Source organism: Caenorhabditis remanei, chromosome II (genome assembly GCF_010183535.1).
Source record: "Caenorhabditis remanei strain PX506 chromosome II, whole genome shotgun sequence".
NCBI lineage: Eukaryota > Metazoa > Nematoda > Chromadorea > Rhabditida > Rhabditidae > Caenorhabditis > Caenorhabditis remanei.
Window position 1 is genome coordinate 3349517 of NC_071329.1, and position 20447 is coordinate 3369963.

The 20447-nt window shown below is 40.0% G+C and overlaps 3 protein-coding genes across 3 annotated transcripts; 2 read left to right on the top strand and 1 right to left on the bottom strand.

The window, feature by feature from the left end:
• Positions 1-12982: 12982 nt before the first annotated feature.
• Positions 12983-15875, top strand: GCK72_004287 (uncharacterized protein; the record flags this gene model as incomplete). The annotated part of the gene is made up of 4 exons (XM_003092702.2): positions 12983-13122; positions 14229-14672; positions 14725-14887; positions 15513-15875. The coding sequence occupies 4 exons, from the start codon at positions 12983-12985 to the stop codon at positions 15873-15875; spliced, it is 1110 nt and encodes a 369-aa protein (XP_003092750.2).
• A 1067-nt stretch (positions 15876-16942) lies between these two features.
• GCK72_004288 (uncharacterized protein) lies at positions 16943-17721 on the bottom strand (the record flags this gene model as incomplete). The annotated part of the gene is made up of 2 exons (XM_003092705.2): positions 16943-17116; positions 17497-17721. 2 exons carry the CDS (start codon positions 17719-17721, stop codon positions 16943-16945), a joined length of 399 nt encoding a protein of 132 aa, XP_003092753.2.
• Positions 17722-18949: 1228 nt separating this feature from the next.
• GCK72_004289 (uncharacterized protein) lies at positions 18950-19604 on the top strand (the record flags this gene model as incomplete). The annotated part of the gene is made up of 2 exons (XM_003092699.2): positions 18950-19189; positions 19449-19604. 2 exons carry the CDS (start codon positions 18950-18952, stop codon positions 19602-19604), a joined length of 396 nt encoding a protein of 131 aa, XP_003092747.2.
• Positions 19605-20447: the final 843 nt, after the last annotated feature.

Here is a 20447-nt window from a genome sequence, read left to right on the forward strand (position 1 = left end):
TAAAAACAGATTCAGAATTCCCGTTACTTCAGCTTTCTAGTCATCTCACTTTCTATTTCATATCATAATTTTCGAGAAATCTAGACCACCCAAAACATTCCAGAACATTCCAGAGCGTAAGGCTTCCGTCCCTCTCAAAAGTATCTATTTTTGCCTCCGAAAATCCGAAAAGATTTGCAGAATCATATATCAAACGCCACTTCTTGATGTCAAGTGGTTGCTAATCCCCAGTTTTCTAGCCGTCCTCTCAATCCGCTATAAATTTCTTGCTTGACATCTTTTTTTGAAACTTATTTTTAGATTTCAAGGTTTTTTTGTGAGTTAAACAAGTATACTTGAAGAAAAACAAGTATAATTGGAAAGCTGAGGTTATGAGGATTCTGAATCTGTTTCTGATGTGGAAATGAAGATATTTAGGCTTTGAAGAATCAAGGCGATATTAAAATCGGCGTACCTCGGTTCATTTTGATACTAGACGAAATCTGAAAACAGATTCAGAATCTTCAAGACTTCAGCTTTATGAGCATATAAATTTCTATATGTTTTGAAGTTTTGAAGTTTTCGGAATACCTTTCCCACAAAGATGCTCGACACGCGTTGTTCCCCTCCCTCTGATCGCGGACATTGACAAAATCGTGTGTATCTCGTGGGAATTGGTCCTAGGCGGATTCTGAAAACTTATTTAGAATTTTCAAGACTTTAGCTTTCTAAGAATATAAATATCGTTAAATATTTCAAAGTTTTGAAATGTGCAACAGCGCTCTAATCCTGACTTCCTTATCTCTCCAACCTATTCCGAAGGTAAAAACATAAAAACATAGTGTCATAAAGATCTTATCAATCGCTTCTTGTTCTTTTATCCCCGAGAATTTGTATTCTTATTACCAGTTACGCCATCCCCCTTCACCCACCCCAATCTGTAGAGGAAGGTAATTATTTTAGATGGTTCTCAGATACTTATCTCATCTCTCTCTGTCCCTATCTGTCTCAAAAGATACAACACTTCGGCGGCAAGATGGCAACATTTGCGAAGGAGGAGAACACCTTCTAATATACGTCGCGCGTCCCTGTCTTAACTCTCGTAAAGATCGGATAGGGGGATTAGGTTTGGAGGTTAGAAGATTGGTGGGGGACTTATGGACATCTGGATACACATATTTACAGAAATTGGAATTTGAGACTGGAAAGCTAAAATTACGCTGATTCCAAACCTGTTTTCAGAATCCGTCTAGGACCAATTCCCGCCGAGATATTTCTCAGAGGGAGGGCGTCAACGGGTGGAGAGCATCTAAGGTATTCAGAGCGATGTTGGATACCTCAAAACTCAAAAATTTGCATAAAAATTAATATGACCAAAGCTGAAGTCACGAGAATTCAGAATCGGTTTTCAGATTTTTGCTAACATTTAATTGAACTGAGATACAAACGATTTGTCAATGTACGCGATCAGAAGGAGGGAATCAACATATCCAAAGGTGACGACATTGAAAGTGGTGTATCTCGCTTCAAACCGGTCCTAGAAAAAATCTGAAAACAGATTCAGAATCCTCACATTTCCAGCTGTCCAGGCCTACTACAATGTCCGCGATCAGAGGGAGGGGAGCACCCCCCGCGCGCGGTTTCCAAACGCTGCTAACTAAAAGTGTTGTAACTCGACGCGTTCTGGTCCTAACTCAAATTTGAAAACAGATTCCGAATCCTCACATTTTCTGCTTTCCAGACATATAAGTATCATATAAAAATCTCATGAGAAGTTCCCATAGCTAGAAATATATATATATATATATATATATATAAGAAGTGTGCCGCCCAATTTTCCAGTTTCCCATTCATGTGTACAGACGTTCCCCATAAAGGTTTCCCTTAAGATGTGTATGCCGACCGCTTATTTTTGTCCTTATATATATTTTTTAACAAATCGAAAAAAATCACTTAAAAAACTAGCCTAGTGCCTAACAATTCATGTTTGACCGGTCCTAGAGCTACAAAATTTTTTTCAAAAAATAAATAAAACACTTTTTTTTCAAAAGTTTATTTTCTATTTCTGGTCCCTTCATAATGTCAGAGCCTCAGAGTCCCCCCTAATCCCTAATCACAAAAAAGGGTTAGCAGGTACCAATTACTTTCCGTTAAGGTGCGTCCGCACACCGTCGGAAGTCCTTTCTTCTCCTCACCCGGATACGCTTATTACCTAAGTCCACATGACGGGCGGTCCCCCCTCTCTAGATCGACGGTCACTGATAAAAAAGTTCTCTTTCATTATAACCATAAGTTTGAGGGTCGCGTGGAGAGATGGTACGGTACTTAGTGTGCAGCGGAGCGCTGTTGCAAAGGTTCCCATGCTTGTAGAGGAGGACTATACACAAGACGTTTTCCAAGACGTTTTCCCCTAATATTTACCATCAAATAACGATGTTTATATTGTCATTTTCTCAAGAAATTCGTATTTCTTATGCGCTCATAACTAAAAAAAAACGCAAAAATTTCCCAAAGGCTCCTCTCTTCCTCGCTTCCCCCCCCCCTTTTTTCAACAAAATCTCGCTGCGCCCTCTCTCGTGCAGGCATGTCCGAGTGGTTAAGGAGATTGACTCGAAATCAATTGGGCTCTGCCCGCGTAGGTTCGAATCCTGCTGTCTGCGAATTCATTTTAATTTTATATTTATGCTTTATTAACAGAAATAGGGCTCAAGCGAAGAACCATTTTGATTCAATTTAATGAATTCAGCAACAAAATGAACCAAGTGAAGGCTTCGCGTTAACAGTTAGCGTTAGAGCGCGTTTACACACTCCAAAATTTGAAGCTTGAGGGAAAAAACTGATATGACTGAAAAGCTGAAGTCTCAAGGATTTAGAATCTATTTTCAGATTTTAATTGGCTTCAAATTAAATACAGATACGACCGATAAAAGCGATCAGAGGGAGGGCGTCAACGGTAAGCGCGCGTGATCTAAACAAAAAGTGGTGTATCTCGTTTCTTTTTGACTCTAGCTGAATTTTGAAAATAGATTCAGAATCCTCATGATTTCAGCTTTCCAACCATGTATAACAATCCCCATGAAATAACAGCGCTTCCCGTATCAACACATGCTAGTAGTCAACCGCGCGCCCCCGGTTGTTCCCCTCCCTCTGATCGCGGACATTGACAAAATCGTGTGCAACTCGGTTCATTTCAACTTTTTTGAAAATTTGGAAACAGATTCAGAATCCTCATAATCTCAGCTTACCAGTAGTTTATAAATGCTCCGGCCTTCTACAGTACGACTCCGTCAATGTCGACGATCTGAAGGGGGGTGTCAACGGCACGCGTGGTCTAAACTTATAGTGGTGTATCTCGGTTCATTTTGATCAGAAACGGAATCTGAAAACAGATTTAGAATTCACATGACTTCAGCTTTCTAGTCATGTAATTTTTGTTCAAAAATGTCCAATAAAGATCGGCTCAAAGGTGTCCACTGAAAAGTTTGGTCGTAGATTCAAAAAATTAAGATTTTCAACTTTTTTGGGAACTTTCCTATTTTTTGAGGAAAATGTCCAGAAAGTCGATTTTTGGAAAAAACTACTGTAGCTGGAAGAGTTACTGTACATTTTGAGATTTTTTGAAAATCCCCAAAGACAACTTTGGGAAATCCAATTTTCAAGCAAAAAATACATTTTTGAACACGAATTTTCACTTCTTTAACAGAAGTACACCTAGATAAAAATTAGACATCCGGAAAGCTGAAGACCTGAGGATTTTGAATCTGTTTTCAAAATTCGCCCAGCACAAAAATCCCCCGAGATACACCATTTTTATTGTGAGTGGTCGACGTCCTCCCTCTGCTCGCGAACATTGACAAAATCGCGTGTATCTCGGTGAGAATCGGTCATAGACGGATTTTGAAAGCAGATTCAGAAACCTCAAGTTTTCAGCTTTTTGCACATATAAATTTCTTGCCAAGGTTCTGAGTTTGGAAGTATGCAACAGCGCTCAGAATATTTCAGATGCTCGCCACCCGTTGACACCCTGCCTGTGATCGCGGACACTGACAAAATCGTTCGTATCTTGGTGTTCTGTAAGCAATTCAAAAATATATTCAAATTCCTTAAAACTTTGCAGCCCCTAGTCCCCACTAGTTCCTATTCCCTAAACCAATTTGTTCTCTCATCACCCACTAAGCTTGTTCATCTGGCCACGTGTGTTCGCCGACAAAGGGCTTCTGGACCATCCGGAGCTGTTTTTTCTTAGTGTCCACCCAGGCGACCCACATTTTGCCACCGTCATTACTTTGATGGCGCCCGCGCTCCCCCCGTCGTCCCCAACCACCTTTCGGACAAATGATGTGTGCATAATTAATGAGAGGCGGTCATGTACACCTGGGGCGATAGAGAGATAGGTTAGCGGCTAGTTGATTGTCGAAAAAAGAGAAAAAAACGGCTTTTAATGGGGGAAGGGGGGAAAAACATACATATGTTGGGGTAGCGTAAGTACGGGTTATTGAGTTTTGATGGGGGTGGCGATTTCACTTTTTTATTTGCAAATGTGAAAAAAAGTGAGAAGAAAAACTTATTGGGTGGGAAAGTTAGTTCCGCTGATCAAGTTTTTTGAACACCATGTATAACGTTATAAATTTCTGACTACCGTAATGCTACAGTATCCTGCTTGGGGAGAAATTTGTTATAGCGTTTTGAAGTACTGTAGCCTTACGGTGCGTGCAGTACCTACCCCTGTGTATTTGAAAATTTTGAAATTTGAGTTTTTCGAATGCTGAAAACGCGCTCTACTAAGAATCTCTAACCCTCTGTGTTAAAACGTTTAAACTACAGTATCGCTAGCGGTTTTTGCTTTTATTAGATTCTAGGCCACCACTCGGACTTCTAGGCCACGATAAAAATTTTTCGAATTCTTGAGTTTTTTTCAACTTTATCAGACAGTCCTTAAATACCCAACTTTTCAAATCCATAGTATACAAACTTACTTTCTATTACAGTATACCTCTGACATTTACTACTGTATACCCCACACTACAGTACACCCTAAACTACAGTACAAATTCAAAATTTCAAATCACCCTGTTGCCTTACCGGTCAAATAATTCAAATTCAAAAAAGTGTCTTTCCAGAGAACTAGGTCACAGTTATGGGTGTTGTAAATCTTACATTCATAATATGTTGTTTGGGTCAGAAAATTTGAATACAAAGGGTAGTAATAACAAGATAGAGGTATAGATAAAGGGGTCGTCATGATTATGATCGTGGAATTTGAATTTGGAAAAAAAGGGTTATGGGAAGGTTAGGCCTTGCTAGTTACAGTATCCCGAGGAAGCTCTACAGTACCCCTGATTATCCACGTGGCCTAGCTATGGTACAGTACCCCCTTGGTTCCGATCCCCTCTTTCTCATTTCTACTAAACACACCTAATTTCCCATTCCCATTGTACTCCAATACGTCGTCTCGTGCCATCAAAAATTAGGAGGGCACCACATCAAAGGAGTCACCGCGTGTCATCGCCCTCTCTATATGTGATGGCGCCCTTTTCGTACTGATTGAGAGCGGAAAAAAGGGGGGGGGGGAAAGGATAGATATAGTCACAGACGGTTGTCAATTAGGCTGTGAGTGTAACATGATGGATGAAGTGGGGAAAAGGGGAATCCTTGAAATCGGTTGAATTTTAGAGGGTGTCCTGTGGTCGGGATTTGAAAATTTTAAAATGACTGTGAAGATCGAGTTTAGAACTCTATTCTTGTAGTTAACAACTTTTTTGTACGGGCGGTCCCTGGAGAGATACAGCGCTCTGAAGTCGCTTACCCTCTCGACCTCTGGTGCCAGTAAGCCGGTTCAGGGCGATGCATCTCCCCAGGGACCGCCCGTACAGAAAAGTTGTCAACTACAAAAATGAAGCTCTACCTTTGATCTGTACGATCTATTAAAAATTTTTATGGTGTGACATTCAGAATTACTATGGTACACTCTCAAATTTGACCGTTTTCCACTCCTTTTGAGATACGGCGGTAACTCAAACTGTCCCCGCTTCGCTCTACCGTAGGGTGAAACCGTACAAAAAAGTTATCAACGACAAATTTGGAGATTAGGAAATTTTCTGTGTGCTTGAATAAGAATTTTCAAGATTTAACCATTTTTGACACCCTGATCCTATAGTCAAACATCAATCCCTCAGCTTGTAGACTATAGAGCGCTGAGCCAGTCAACTTTGCTCTACCGTAACTCTCTAGGGACCGCCTGTATAAAAAAGTTTTCAACTAGAAAAACAAAGTCCTAGACTTGCACTATATAACAATATAAAAATGTTTCAGGTTTTAACATTTTGGTACCTTATTCCAGGCATTCAAAATTTTGGTGGTTTTAAGCTAGTAAAACTCCTTACTTCAGTTAGCGCTATCTTCCTAGCGACGAATTGTACACAAAAGTTGTCAACTACAAAAATAGAGTCCCACACTTGATCTTTACGTTGATCTAAAAAATTTTTAAAATTGGGCCAGTTTTGAGCCCATGGCATAATGTCAAAGTTTGTCAATTTTCAACTATTGTCTCAAAAAAACCGTTTTTTGGTTTTGCTAGGTTTTTTGCTAGGAGACCACCATTTGGATTTCTAGGTCTCAATAAAATTTCAAATTGTTGAGTACCCTGCCAAAACTAAGGCACCTCGATTTTTTCGGACAATCCATTCTCCCTAAAAGCTCCCAAAACCTGGAACCCAAACCTCAACAAAACCTTAATTTTACAAATTGACATTCTCCAATCATCAATCCAATAAAATTCCCGAGTCCTTCTTTTGTCGGCGAGATCAGAGAGCCCCAATAGAGTGCGCGAGATCTGTCCGCGCTCACTCTGCGTCTCCCCCTATCACCACACTCTCTCATCACTTTTCGGCGCCTCCGTCTCGCGGAACAATGATAAATCGGTATGGGAACACAACACAACATTTGATGATGACAAGTAGAGAGGGACACCGACAAGCGAGCAAATTGACACGGACGGAGGAGGGGGGGGGACATCGTTTTATGATGTCGCGAAGCGGATGACACGCGGAATGAATAATAGATACAGGATGGGAACAATGTATAGCTGGAATAGTTAAGAAAGTCTAAATTGCATGGGAAACCAACAAAGTGTTAGGTGAGAAATGTAACATCCGCTTGTGCGGTTGAGATCGGCTAGATTTTAGAGAGCGTCCTGGAGTTGGAATCTGAAAATTCTTATTTGAGAATGTTGTACTAGTCTGGGACTTTATTTTTGTAGTCAAAAATTTTCTTGTTTAAGCGATCCATGATAGGCCAAAGATAGGTTACCTTTGAGGCTTAAAGTTGGAGGGTGGGGATGGTGGCAGTGCTTGTCAATGGTGTACCGGGCTCCAGAATGGCGGGATTTTAAAATTTTTTAAATGACTGTAAAGATCAGGTTTAGAACTTTATTTTTGTAGTAGACTTCTTTTTTGTACGGGTCCTCCCTAAAGGGATACGGTAGGTAGTAAGATTACCAAAGAATGCCAACTTCACTCTACCGTAACTCTCTAGGGACCGCCCGTACAAAGAAGTTGTCAACTACAAACATGGAGATTTAGATTTGCACTATACAATCATGTACAAGTTTTTCTGATTTCAGCAGTTTGGGACCTTACTTCAGGCATTCAAAGCTTGGGTGGTTTTAAGCTAGTCAAAAAGGCTCCTCACTTCAGTTAGCGATATCTTACTAGGGACGAATCGTACAAAACAGTTGTCAACTACAAAAATAGAGTCCCACACTTAATCTTTATGTTGTTTTAAATTTTTTTAAATTTGGGCTCTTTTTGAGTCCATGGCACCATGTGAAAGTTAGTTAAATTTAAACTTTTGTCTCAAAAAAAAAATCGGATTTCGAAAGTTCACCGAAATGCAATTAAAACATCTTACCGGTCAAACGCACAGTACAGTATACATAAAAATAGTATACCTCTGACGTTCACTACAGTATACCCTAAACTACAGTACACCTTATACTATAATCCGGCAGCTCCAACTTCAGGATTCTCAGGACTCCCCTCGTCTAAAATTTCAAATCACCCTATTGCCTTACCGGCCAAAAAATTCAAATTCAAAAAGTGACTTCCCAGAGAACTAGGTCAGGGTATATGGATTGTAAATTTTACAGTCATAATATAGTTGTTTGGGTCAGAAAATTTGAATAAAAAGGGTAGTCATAACAAGATAGAGGTATAGATAAAGGGGTCGTCATGATTATGATCGTCACATATTTATAAGGGAAATTTGAATTTGAAAAAGAGAAGGATATAGGAAGGTTAGACCACCTAGTTACAGTATCCCAGGGAGCTCTACAGTAACTATGGGAAAACTAGGCCACACAAGCTAGGGTGTCAACAGTACACCCTAGGCTCCGATCCCCTTTCCATCCAACTCTAAGCTTCCTAAGTATCCACGTGGCCTACCCTAGTCCCCCCTAACAATATGATGTCAACCTCCCGTCCCCCTTTTCCCCCATGGCTATACCTAATAACTGTCGAATATCATTGGTCGGCATCGTCTCTCATCTCCCCTCCACCCACTTCACAATTAGTCCATGGGAACGTTAAGTGGTGTTAAAGAGCAACGATTATGAGAGCTCATGGGAACAACATTTTTCGTGTTCCGGTATTATTCCTCGTTCTCATAGTACAAGTTATTATCTAGATCTATGTTGACTAAATAATTATGGTTTTGATTGGCTATCTCGCTCTCGCTCTCGTCGGTGAGGGTAATTGGTGTGAAACTTGTTATTTTTTGGAGACGACATGTAAAGGTACACAAGAGGGTGATGACAAGATGGTGGAGATCGGGGAGATTAGGGAGGGAAGGGTACTGTAGGAGAGTGTGTCACTGGAAAGATGAAGCGATGAGGATTCTGGATCCGTTTTCAGATTTTGTCTAGAGGCGATTTTAACCAAGATACAAGCAATTTTCCCAATGTCCGCGATCAGAGGGAGGGGAACAACGGGTAGCGAGCACCCCAAGGAAACTATTTACGATAAACGAAATTTATCAAAATTTTTATATGACTAGAAAGCTAAAGTTGTAAGAATTCTAAATATGTTCCTAGAATCCGTCTAACACCAATTCCCGCCAAGATACACGCAATTTTCTCAATGTCCGCGATCTGAGGGAGGGCGCCGACCACTCACTATAAAAACTGGTGTATCTCGGTGGATTTTCGTGATAGACAAATTTTGAAGACAGATTCAGAATCCTCTGGTTTTCAGCTTTCCGGACATGTAGTTTTCATCTAGATGTACTGTTTTTAAAGTAGTGAAATTTCTAGTCCAAAACGTTTTTTTTGTTTGAAAATTTTGGATTTCCCTAAAGTTGTCAATAGTTTTGAGGATTTTCAAAAAGTTTCAAAAGGTACAGTAACCCTTCCAGCTACATTAGTTCCTTCTAAAAACCGACTTTCTGCACATTTTTTGTTTAAAAATAGGGAACTTCACGGAAAATATAAAATCTGAGTTTTTAAGAATTCTGAAACTTCAAATTTCAATCCTCCAAATCGATCTCCCATAACTTGTTCCAGTATACAGTACACCCCCCTATACCATAACCCTATACCGTAAACCCTCCGATACCATAACCATCTATAAAGTATACCCCATCGCCCAAGAATACCAAACTGTACCGTCAACATTCAAATATTTTCCCAACAATCTGTCCCAAATTCTCACAGATCAGCGTTACAAGTGTGACTTCTCGATTCGGATTCTCATAACATATTGCCGGAACTAACACCATAGTGATAAACGGAAGCGGTGGAAAAAAGGAGAAAGGGTTAGCCAGGGTCAAGGGAAAATCCCAAAATAATATTATTTTACATTTTAGGCAAATTCCGGGGATTCCCTAACTCTATCTGTCTGTTTGTCTATGTAAATGACCACGTGGGGGTGTAATTGACATAATTGTGAGACAGAATATGTATGTGGCCACGTGGGAAGAATATTGGTAGAGGGGGAACGGGGTTCACACGGCTGGCAGGAAAGCGGCAAAGGCGCGCCAGAAGATTTCTCCGAGTAGTCTTCAAAAAGACTTCTAGAATTTCCCTCTGTTTTTCTGTTTTTCCGGATGTCCAAATACCTACCTGTTTGTCTGTCAGTCTGTCTGTGTGTCGGTTTGTCCGGATATCCAGAAAACCAAAAATTAAAAAAAAAAAAGAGTGTTGAATGCATATATGTCTGTCTGTAACTCTGTATTTCCGGATGTCCAAAATTTCTGACATTCCTATCAGTTCATTTTATTCTGTCTGTCTGTCCTGTGTCGGTTTTTCCGGATGTCCAGGATCTACGAAAATGCTCAACTTTTGCTTAAATTAGGAGTGTTTACGTGGCCCTCAAAATGTCTGTCTGTCTGTCTGTAACTCTGTTTGTCCGAATATCTAGAAATCCCATTTTATCAGTTCTAGATGTCTGTCTCTGTGTCCGCTTATCCGGAAGTCCGAAATTTCCACATTTTTTCAAAAAATGACAAAATTTTCCTATTTTCAACTAGCTAAAAAGTAGAATTTTGTGCATAATTTGTCTGTCTGTCTATCAGCTTTTCCGGATGTCTCCTCAATTGCTATTTTCAAATTCAAATCCATCCCCCTTATCACATCCCATCTTCCCAAAACACCCTATCATAAAATCCTTCCCCCTTCTTCTCCATCCACCTTTCCCACAGTGGGCGGGGCCTCCTCTGCCCGCCATAACACCAACGCCCCGCCCCCCTAGCTACGCGCATCCGTTTGCAATTAGTAACAACAACACCCCAACAACAAGATGTCAGATACACAGTTGTGTTCTTCATTCTTTCATTTTTTTTTGAGTTTCTTCTTTTTCGGGGTACAGTAATCCTCTAACCCTACAGTAATCTTATCGTAGTCGTTACTGTACCCTATGATATCTTACCGTAGCCCTACCGTACTTTCACTCTTCCAAGATTAGAAATTTCGCGTTACCGTAAGTAAAGCTACAGTACCCTTAGAAACTTTACAGTACCCCTACCGTACCGCAAGTAGAATTTCCACGTTAACCACGTAAGCCTACATTAACCCAACTCATTTTTATGTTTTACCATTCGCAACGCTACCGTAACTTTAGCACAGTTTCCCTACCATACCCTAAGTAAAATTTTCACGTAAACGTGTGTAAGCCTACAGTACCCCATTTTTCCCCAAACTGACTTTATTTACTTCCGGTCTCCACATGGCTCCAGCCTACAGTACCCTTTTTTCCTTTTTTGTCGTTGACTTTTACTACAAAATCTTGACACCCCCCTGGGCACCTTTACCCCTCCCCACCTACCGCCAACTACATATTTACCCAACCATCCAACAGTACACACACACCTTTCATCTTGTTTCCGGTTTTCTCACCTCTCCCCCTCCATTAGCGGATTAGTCTTTAGGGGCTCATCTCTGTCGGTCCGAATGAAGAGTTGTGGGAACATCCCCCCCACTCAAGTACACTTTCCCATGGGCCCGCCACACTTATCAAACCGTTCCCATACTGATAACTCACCCACTCGACACCGGGGCTCGTTTTGATATCACGCGTGTGATAGGACGTGATAAGGAAGAAAACGAAGATTTTGGTGGGAAACTGAGAGATGATAATTTTTTGATTTTTTTGAATAGGGGATGCTTTCCACCCGTTCTTCCCCTCCTTTTGATAACGGACATTGGGAAAATCGCGGCTATCTCGGGTGGAATTGACTGTAGATAGATTCTGAAAACTGATTTAGAATCCTTACTACTTTAGCTTTTTAGTCATATAAAATTTTTCGCTCACCACAATTTTTTTCCTCGGGGTACTCATTGATGTCCTCCTTTTGATCGCGGTCATTGAGAAACTCGCTTGTATCTCGGCGTGAATTAATCCTAGACGGAATCTGAAAACATATTAAGAATCCTTGTAACTTTAGCTTTCTATTCATTTAAAATTTCTGAGAATTTAACCCGCCACAAAGTTTTTCCTTGCGGTGCTCGCTTCCCGTTGGTCCCCTCCTTTATTGAGAAAATCGTCTGTATCTCGGGTGCAATTTGGTCTAGACGGATTCTGAAAACTGATTTAGAATCCTTATAAATCTAGCTTTTTAGTCATATAAAATTTTCTACAAATTTAATATCTCACAACTTTTTTTTCCGTGGTGCTCGCTGCCCGTTGTTCCCCTCCTTTTGATCGCGGACATTGGGAAAATCTTGTGTATCTGAGCCTAATGAGGTGCTAGAAAATATTTGAAAACAGATTTAGAATCCTCATAATCTCAGCTTTCTAGTCATATAAAAAAGTTGACAAATTTCGCTTACTACAAGTTTTTTCCTTGGAGGTACTCGCTGCCCGTTGTTCCCCTCCTTTTGATCGCGGACATTGAGAAAATCGCGTGTATCTCGGCGTGAATTGATCCTAGACGGAATCTGAAAACAGATTAAGAATCCTGGTAACTTTAGCTTTCTATTCATATAAAATTTCTACAAATTCAATTTCTCACACCTTTTTTTGCTCGTAGTGCTTGCTACACGTTGTTCCCCTCTTTTTGATCGCGGGCATTGAGAAAACCTTCTTTATTTCGGGTGGGAATTGATCCTATACTAATTATGAAGACAAAATTAGAATCTTCATAATCTCAACTTTCTTGTCATATAAAATACCTGCAATATTAATTATTTACAAATTCAATCTGAGCTTCCTCCCAATTTTTCTTCACAATCCTCACAATCCTACAACAAGGAATCTGGGTTTAGTAGTTTCCAACAATTAAAACAAAAAAAATAGATAAGAATCTAATTCTTCTAAGAATGGGTGCGTCTCCTCTCCAGGGATACTGTAAATCGCCACGCTCCCCCTCTCCCCCGCCGAATGGTTTATGACTTTTTCTTGTCTCCGTCACCAATTCCGCAACATTTTGTTGTCTCTCGTCTGCCACGACATCTACGTATAAAATCAATCAATTCACCCCCCAAAAAATCAAATAAATTTTGTTTTCAGCACATATGGTCCTTCTCAGCACATCGCCACCGAACATGTTCAATCGCAAAACGACACAGGAGAAGAAACGACGCGACGAGATTAATGCGAAGATCAAAGAGCTTCAGGAGCTGATCCAGCATCAATCCGATCAGGAGAAATTGACGTAAGTGGGGAATGGTGACGACAGAGGAGATCTGCTAGTTTCAAAATACCATATTTGAGATTATGACGATGTTTTTGGGATTTGGGATTTTCTTAAGTAATCTTTAGGCTCTTAGGTTTGGGAACATTCGGCAATCCGAATTTGAAAGGAGGGGTTATCAAAAAATGCAAAAAAGGAAAATGTTCTAACAACTTTGTCCATTTTCAGTTAAAAACGTCCAACTTTGAGAGTGTCTTACAGTTTTTCTGATTGTCCCACTAAGTAAAATTTTTAGTGGGTCATACAGACCAAAAATAGTACTTCATTTTTGTAGTTGACAACTTTTTTGTACCGGCATTCCCTAGAAAGTTATAACGCTCTGAAGTTGGTTACCCTCTCGACCTCAACAGTGTGGGGTGAGCTGGTTCAGGGCGCCGTATCTCCCCAGGGACCGTCCGTGCAAAAAAGTTGTCAACTACAAAAATGCAGTTCTACTTTTTATCTGTAAGATCCATTAAAAACTTTCTTGTTGGGACAATTACTGATACCGTAACACATTCTCAAAATTGGTCACTGTATAACGTGATGCTCAGAATCAGGATTTCAGTTTTTGACTTCTAAATCTAAAACTAAGCGTCTTGAATTTGTAAGTTTAAAGTTTTGTAGTTTCAGACTTTAAGATTTTCACAAAAAAATTTTTCAAATTAAAAAAATTTAAGCCTACGACCCTCACAGCCTAAATTTTGAGCATGTACCAAAAATTCAAAGCTTTTGCAAATAATTTTGAGTTGAAAACTGAAATTTTAAGCCAATTTTAGCGGAAAAAACAGGAAATTTCCAAATATTTGAAATTTAAGCCTAAAAGTTTGATCGGAAATTTTTTGACCTTAAAACACTAGGCCTAAGTCAAAGTGTTTGATGTTAAGTAGCGAATCACGGTTTTAAGGTGAGTGGGGGTTTCTAGGCCGCCGGAATAAAAAAAGTTAGGCCATACCGAGGTTAAAGCCATAGAAAAAAATTGGGACAGTTTGGGACAGGCCACCACTTAAAAATGTTCATTTTTCAAAAATATAAAGTCAAAAATTTAAAAGTGAAAACTTAGGTCACCAAATAGTTTCTTTTTCCAGCCAAAGCGAAGTGCTGAACCGAGCCGTTGAACTGGTGACCCGAATGGAATCCGAGTCGCCCGGCCCGTCAACCAACCCAAACCGCAAAGGATTCTTCGACGGATACGCGACCATCGAGACCCTCACCTACACCTTCATCAAATCCCTTGGAGTGAATTCAGAAGTCTGTCAGGAGTTCGTACAAAAAGCCAAGCAATGTTTCGACCGGGAGAGGATGTCACTTTTGGTGTCGACGTCCGGCAAAAACAAACGAAAATCCGAGGAACGTCATCACCACGACTACTCTGGAGTCTCATCACCGTCGACTTCAGAATCCGGAGGATCCATGGATCGGAAGGAGGTGAAAAAGAATCGGGAGCAGGATAGAAGGGATCGACAGGGCGAGGCATTCGATGCGTTGAAGAATTTCATTATTGAGAATAAATTGATGAGCCATCAGCAAGTGTAAGTCGATATTTTGGCGCCGAAATTGATTTAAATTTTTGTAAATTTTCAGTGAAAAAATGCAACGACTCAACACTCTCGACATCATTATCAATTATATCCGGAATAAGAAAAACAACTTTGTGAGCAGGAATGGACAGGAGCAGTCACTGTACACACATGCGATAGCAGAGGGGCAGAAGACTGGCAAGGCGGTTGCCTATCAGTTTTTTAAGGTGAGTAGGGGGTTTCTAGGTCACGGGGATGGAAAAGTTAGTCCACCAAGCCATAGGAAAAAAATTTGGTCAGTTAGGCCACCAAATGTTCGTTTTTCGAGATTTGTCGAGGTAAACTGCATTGAAATATCAAAAATTGGGAAGTAAGAAAACTAGGCCACGGGATGAAAAAGTTAGGTCACCACCTAAAAATTTTCATTTTTCGAGATTTTTTTTTTCAGTAAACGGTCTAAAAAAGTCAAAAGTAAAAAAATTATACCACGGCAGAAAAGAAAGGCCACTACTTGGATAAAAAATGTTCGAATGTTTTTTCAGTGTTTGACTGAAAAAAAAACTAGGCCACGGGCGGTAAATTAGGCCATGTCTTTTGAAAAAGAGCTTAAAAATTTCTCATGGCCGAGGATTTTCATCCTAAAAGTTAGGCCACGAAAATTCTAAAGTTAGGCCACGAAAATTCTAAAGTTAGGCCACACCATTCTAAAAGTTAGACCCTCAGTCTGAAAGTTAGGCCACCAGTCGAAAAAGTTAAGCCACACCATTCTAAAAGTTAGGCCACGAAAATTCTAAAGTTAGGCAACACCATTCAAAAAACCTCGGCCACCATTCTAAAATTTACGATTTTCAGAGCGACCGCCACCTGATCGTCCGTTGCGGTGAGCTCGAGAAGTTCTACGACTTCTCACTGGCTCCAAAACCGCTTATCGGCTTCCCACGCCTTCCCCTTCCCCTCGGATTCCCCATCAACCCATTCCTCCAGTTCAACCCATTCCTCCCTATCCCACAACCATTACCACCACCACCACCACCACCAATGTCACAACAATCACCGTCCTACTCACTGGACTCACCACCACCATCATCGGACACCTCGACGTCTTCCATCGAGCCGACGACGCCCAATGAGAACTCGACGATTACGTCACCTACCGTAGCGGTTACGGTACCTGTCGCCAAGAAGGTCGTCAAAGTGTTCAGGCCATGGGAATAAGATAATTTATTGTTTTATTTATTTGTTAATACCAAAAATACCAAAAATTCCAAATTTCACGGGCTAAATCTCTCCCCCTTTTATTACCGGTAGGTCCCATCCCAATTCATTTCCGTGAGCTTTTTATTGTAATAATTTATTTGAATGCTGCGCATTTACTTAATAATATGAAGAAAAATAATGTTTTTATTGAATAAATATATTAAGTACAAATCTTTTTTTTGGTTGTTAAACACTCTTGTGGATAATCGGACATACAGGCAGATGGACAGACATAAACACATTTTGAACACCGTATCTGATAGTTTGTTGAGATTTTGGACATCCGGACAACCCGACAAACATACATACATATAAATTATAAAAAATTATGAGAAAACTAGGCCACTGGTGGAAAAGTTAGGCCGCCACTTAAAATTTTTCATTTTTCGAGATTTTTTCAGTAAACGGCATAGAAAAGTCAAAAGTTAGTTGAGATTTTGGACACCCGGACAACTTGATAAACATACAGACACATGCATTATAAAGAAATTAGTTCAACCAATAGAATCGCAAAATTCGGACATCCGGACGAGCGAACACACATACAGACATTTGGAATTTCACTGACGAGTAAACTATAGGAGAGTATTTACATAAGCTTACTAAGATTTTAGAAATTCGGACACCCGGACACACTTCCGAACATTTTAAAGTATGCTACTCATAGTGTGTGTTTTCTCAAACGGACAAACAGAACTACAGACAGAAATTCTCAAACGCCAGGAGTGTCTTTGACGCTTATTATTAGACCTATATGATCCCTTCCCCGTGTTGTTTAAAGAAGACAGACATCAGGATTCTCGAATAAACAGACAGACAGACAGACAAAGAAACAGACAGACCCACTTCGTAGTTAGTCAGTTACTCAAAATTTTAGAAAAACTTTTTTTTTAATTCAAATTGAATTTTGGCGCCAATTATCCGGGCCTTAACAAGTATGCTTCATGGTTTTTCAAAAAATTTGCGTTTATCATGTTAAAATAAATAAATCAAAAGAAAATATTTATTAAACCTTTTCAATATTATTAATGCTTTGGTTTCTTTGGAACTACAACTTCAAGGTTCACCCATGCACTGATTGGTGCATTCTCGAAAACCGTGTGGTAACTTCCAGCGTCCTTCTGCTGGACCTTCAAGAAAACCGCTTCCTTCCCCTTGAATGCAACTTTGAGATCCGCTCCTTTGACTTTGTTTCCTTTCTGAAATTAGCGATTTATAGTATTCTAACAACTTTGGTAGTTTTCCGTTGAAAATTTCTAACTTTGAGAGGGTGTTACGGTATTACTAAATGTCCTATCAAAAATTTTTTTAATGGATCGTATAGATCAAGAGTAGAGCTTCATTTTTGTAGTTGAGAACTTTTTTGTACGGGCGGTCCCTGGAGAGATAGAGCGCTCTGAAGTCGCTTACCCTCTCGACCTCTGGTGCCATTTAGGGCGCTGCATCTCCCCAGGGACCGCCCGTACAAAAAAGTTGTCAACTACAAAAATGAAGCTTTACTCTTGATCTGTGAAATCCATTAAAACATTTTTGAATACAGACACTCCCTAGCAAGTTACGTATCGACAAAGTACCTCACCTCATCAACCCACGCTCCACATTGCTTCTTCTTGGTCTTCTCACAGAAATAATAGAATTGCGCGTCAGCATTGCTTTGATACAGTGTTCTAGTCACTCCAATCGCATCTGGATCTTTTAGTTCAAATGAGAAGTCCTCTCCTGGTTTTACACCGGTTAGGGGCACAGACTCAGAAGTGGCGAGGGAAATGAATGCGAGAAGGAGAGCAATGGTAAGGGATCTCATTTTGCAGGAGGAAATACAAAATGTTGAAGTTTTGGGAGTGGTATTTATAAGGGAAATGAGATGATAGAGGTCACTTTATCAATTGATAAATAATAATAGATAAGACGCGGAAGTGATTAAGGGAATCAGAGAACGAAAGTTCAGAGATTCTGAGAAGGAGGAAGTGGAGAAAAAGGCGCCGTTGTTGATGAATCCTGTCGTCTAGAGAGCTGCCAGAAGAACGACGGGGGCTCCGAGTTTATAGCTCATGAAATCTGCTTCCATGTCCTTCTGGTACATCAACCTTCCTCCTTTTGGGCCGAATCCGCTGGGGATACTGCATGAAACTGAGTTAGAGCTGAATTTGAGACAACTCTTTTGTCCATGTAAACTGGAGTTGGTTTGGCCAGCAAAGGGAGACAACTTGATTTAAGATTTCAGTAATTTTCGGCACGATGTTGAATAGGAAGACGAACAAACGATTTAAAGTTTGATGTTCGAACATACACACTTCAAAACAACAGTAATTTTTTGCAACTATAGAATAAGCTTAGTAAGTGTTTTGAAGATTTTCAGCCGTAGATATAGAACCTTCCTTGAGGCGAATAGGTGTGTGTACCGGTCTTTTGAAGAGAATACGGTTGAGAGGGAGTCATGATATCACTGATAGTCCCATCAAGTGAAACTTTTATGCATCATACAGAGCAAAACAAGAGCTCCATTTTTGTAGTTGACAACTTTTTTGTACGGGCGGTCCCTGGGGAGATGCAGCGGCCTGAACCGGCTTACCTGCACTGGCACAAGAGGTCGAGAGGGTAAGCGACTTCAGAGCGCTGTATCTCTCCAGGGACCGCCCGTACAAAAAAGTTGTCAACTACAAAAATAGAGCTCCATCTTTGATCTGTACGATCAATAAAAATTTTCTTGGTGGGACAATCAGTGATATCGTAACACCATCTCAAAGATAGACATTTTAAACAGAAAACTACCAAAGTTTTTGGAGTTATGACCCCTACTAAACATATACGATTGTAGAACATCTTTCTGTTTTAATGGAGCATTTATAGATTTTTTAACCCTTAACTTCCATTTTCTCAGAATCTCTGAACTTTCGTTCTCCGATTCCCTCCCAATCACTTCCTTGTCTTATCTGTTATTATTTATCAATTGATAAAGTGACCTCTATCATCTCATTTCCCTTATAAATACCACCCCCAAATCTTCAACATTTTGTATTTCCCCTTGCAAAATGAGTTCCCTTAACATTGTTCTCCTTCTCGCGACAATATCCCTCACCTCTGCATTGGAAGCAGAAAATCCACAAGGACAAGTGATACAAGGAGAAGACTACACGTTCGTCCTAGAGGACCCTAATGTGAGCGGTTTGAGAAGAATTGGTACTGAAGGAAGCCAAGGTGCCGAGTACTGGTATTTCTGTGAAAGGGCGAAAGGAGAGAAGAAGAAGCAATGTGGAGCGTGGGTTGATGAGGTGAGATTGCTTAAAAATAGTGTGACTCCGGGGTCATTTGATGCCAATTTAAATTTGAAAACATATTCTAGATCCTCGTGATTTCAGCTACCCCCGGCTATATAGAATTATCCATACTTGTCAATGCCCGGCCCGGATAATTGGCGCCAAAATTCAAATTTCAATTTTTTCGAATTTTGTGAAATTTCAAGCGAGAAAGTCAATGTCAAAAAAAAGTTTTTTTTAATTGGTACATTTTTAAAGCCTTTCCTTATTCCAGAAAGGAACAAAAGTCAAGGCAGCTACTCTGAAAGTGACACTCAAGGGGAAGAACGCTGTGCTCTTGAAGGTGTTGAAGAAGGACGAGGGAGTGTATTTCACAGTTTTCGAAAAAGAACCAATTCCTTCTTATGTCGATCTTAACGTGTTTCCATAAATTTTAAATATTTTTCTGTGCTAATAAAGATAATCAGTGTGCGTAACTTTGACTACTTTGATACTGTAACCCGCTATAGGCCTTTTTCAGTTGAAAATCTCTATCTTCGAAAAGGTTTCATGATATTACTGATTGTCTCACCATGGAAATTATTTATAAACCATACAGAACAAAGATAGAGCTTCATTTTTGTAGTTGACAACTTTTTTGTACGGGCGGTCCCTGGAGAGATACAGCGCTCTGAAGTCGCTTACCCTCTCGACCTCTGGTGCCAGTGGAGGTAAGCCGGTTCAGGGCGCTGCATCTCCTCAGGGACCGCCCGTACAAAAAAGTTGTCAACTACAAAAATTCTGTACGATCCATTAAAAAAAATTTTTGTACGGGCATTCCCTAGCAAGTTACATATCAACAAAATAATTTCTCCCTCAAATTGACCAATTTCAGTGTAAAATAGTACGATTTTTGAGCTGTTCTCTTAAAATGACCATAACTCTCTAGAGAGTGTCCGTACAAAAAAGTTGTCAACTACAAAAATGGAGCTCTATTCTTAATCTGTATGATCCATTAAAAATAAACTTAGTGACACAACCGGTTTTCAACTGAAACGGCTTAGAATTATTGTAATTACTGTAGTTCAACCTTATAACTATTTTTGAATTTTTATCATGACCGGAGGAAAATTTGAAATTACAATTGTTGTTTGTATGCAAATATTACTCTGCCCGCCAGCACCTTTAAATTTCAGCACGCGTTTTTCAGAAGTGACCCTTAATTCTGTAAAACTTTTACAAAAAATTCAAAATGTTCATTGTAGAAGTCTATTACACTAAATCTGCAAAGCTC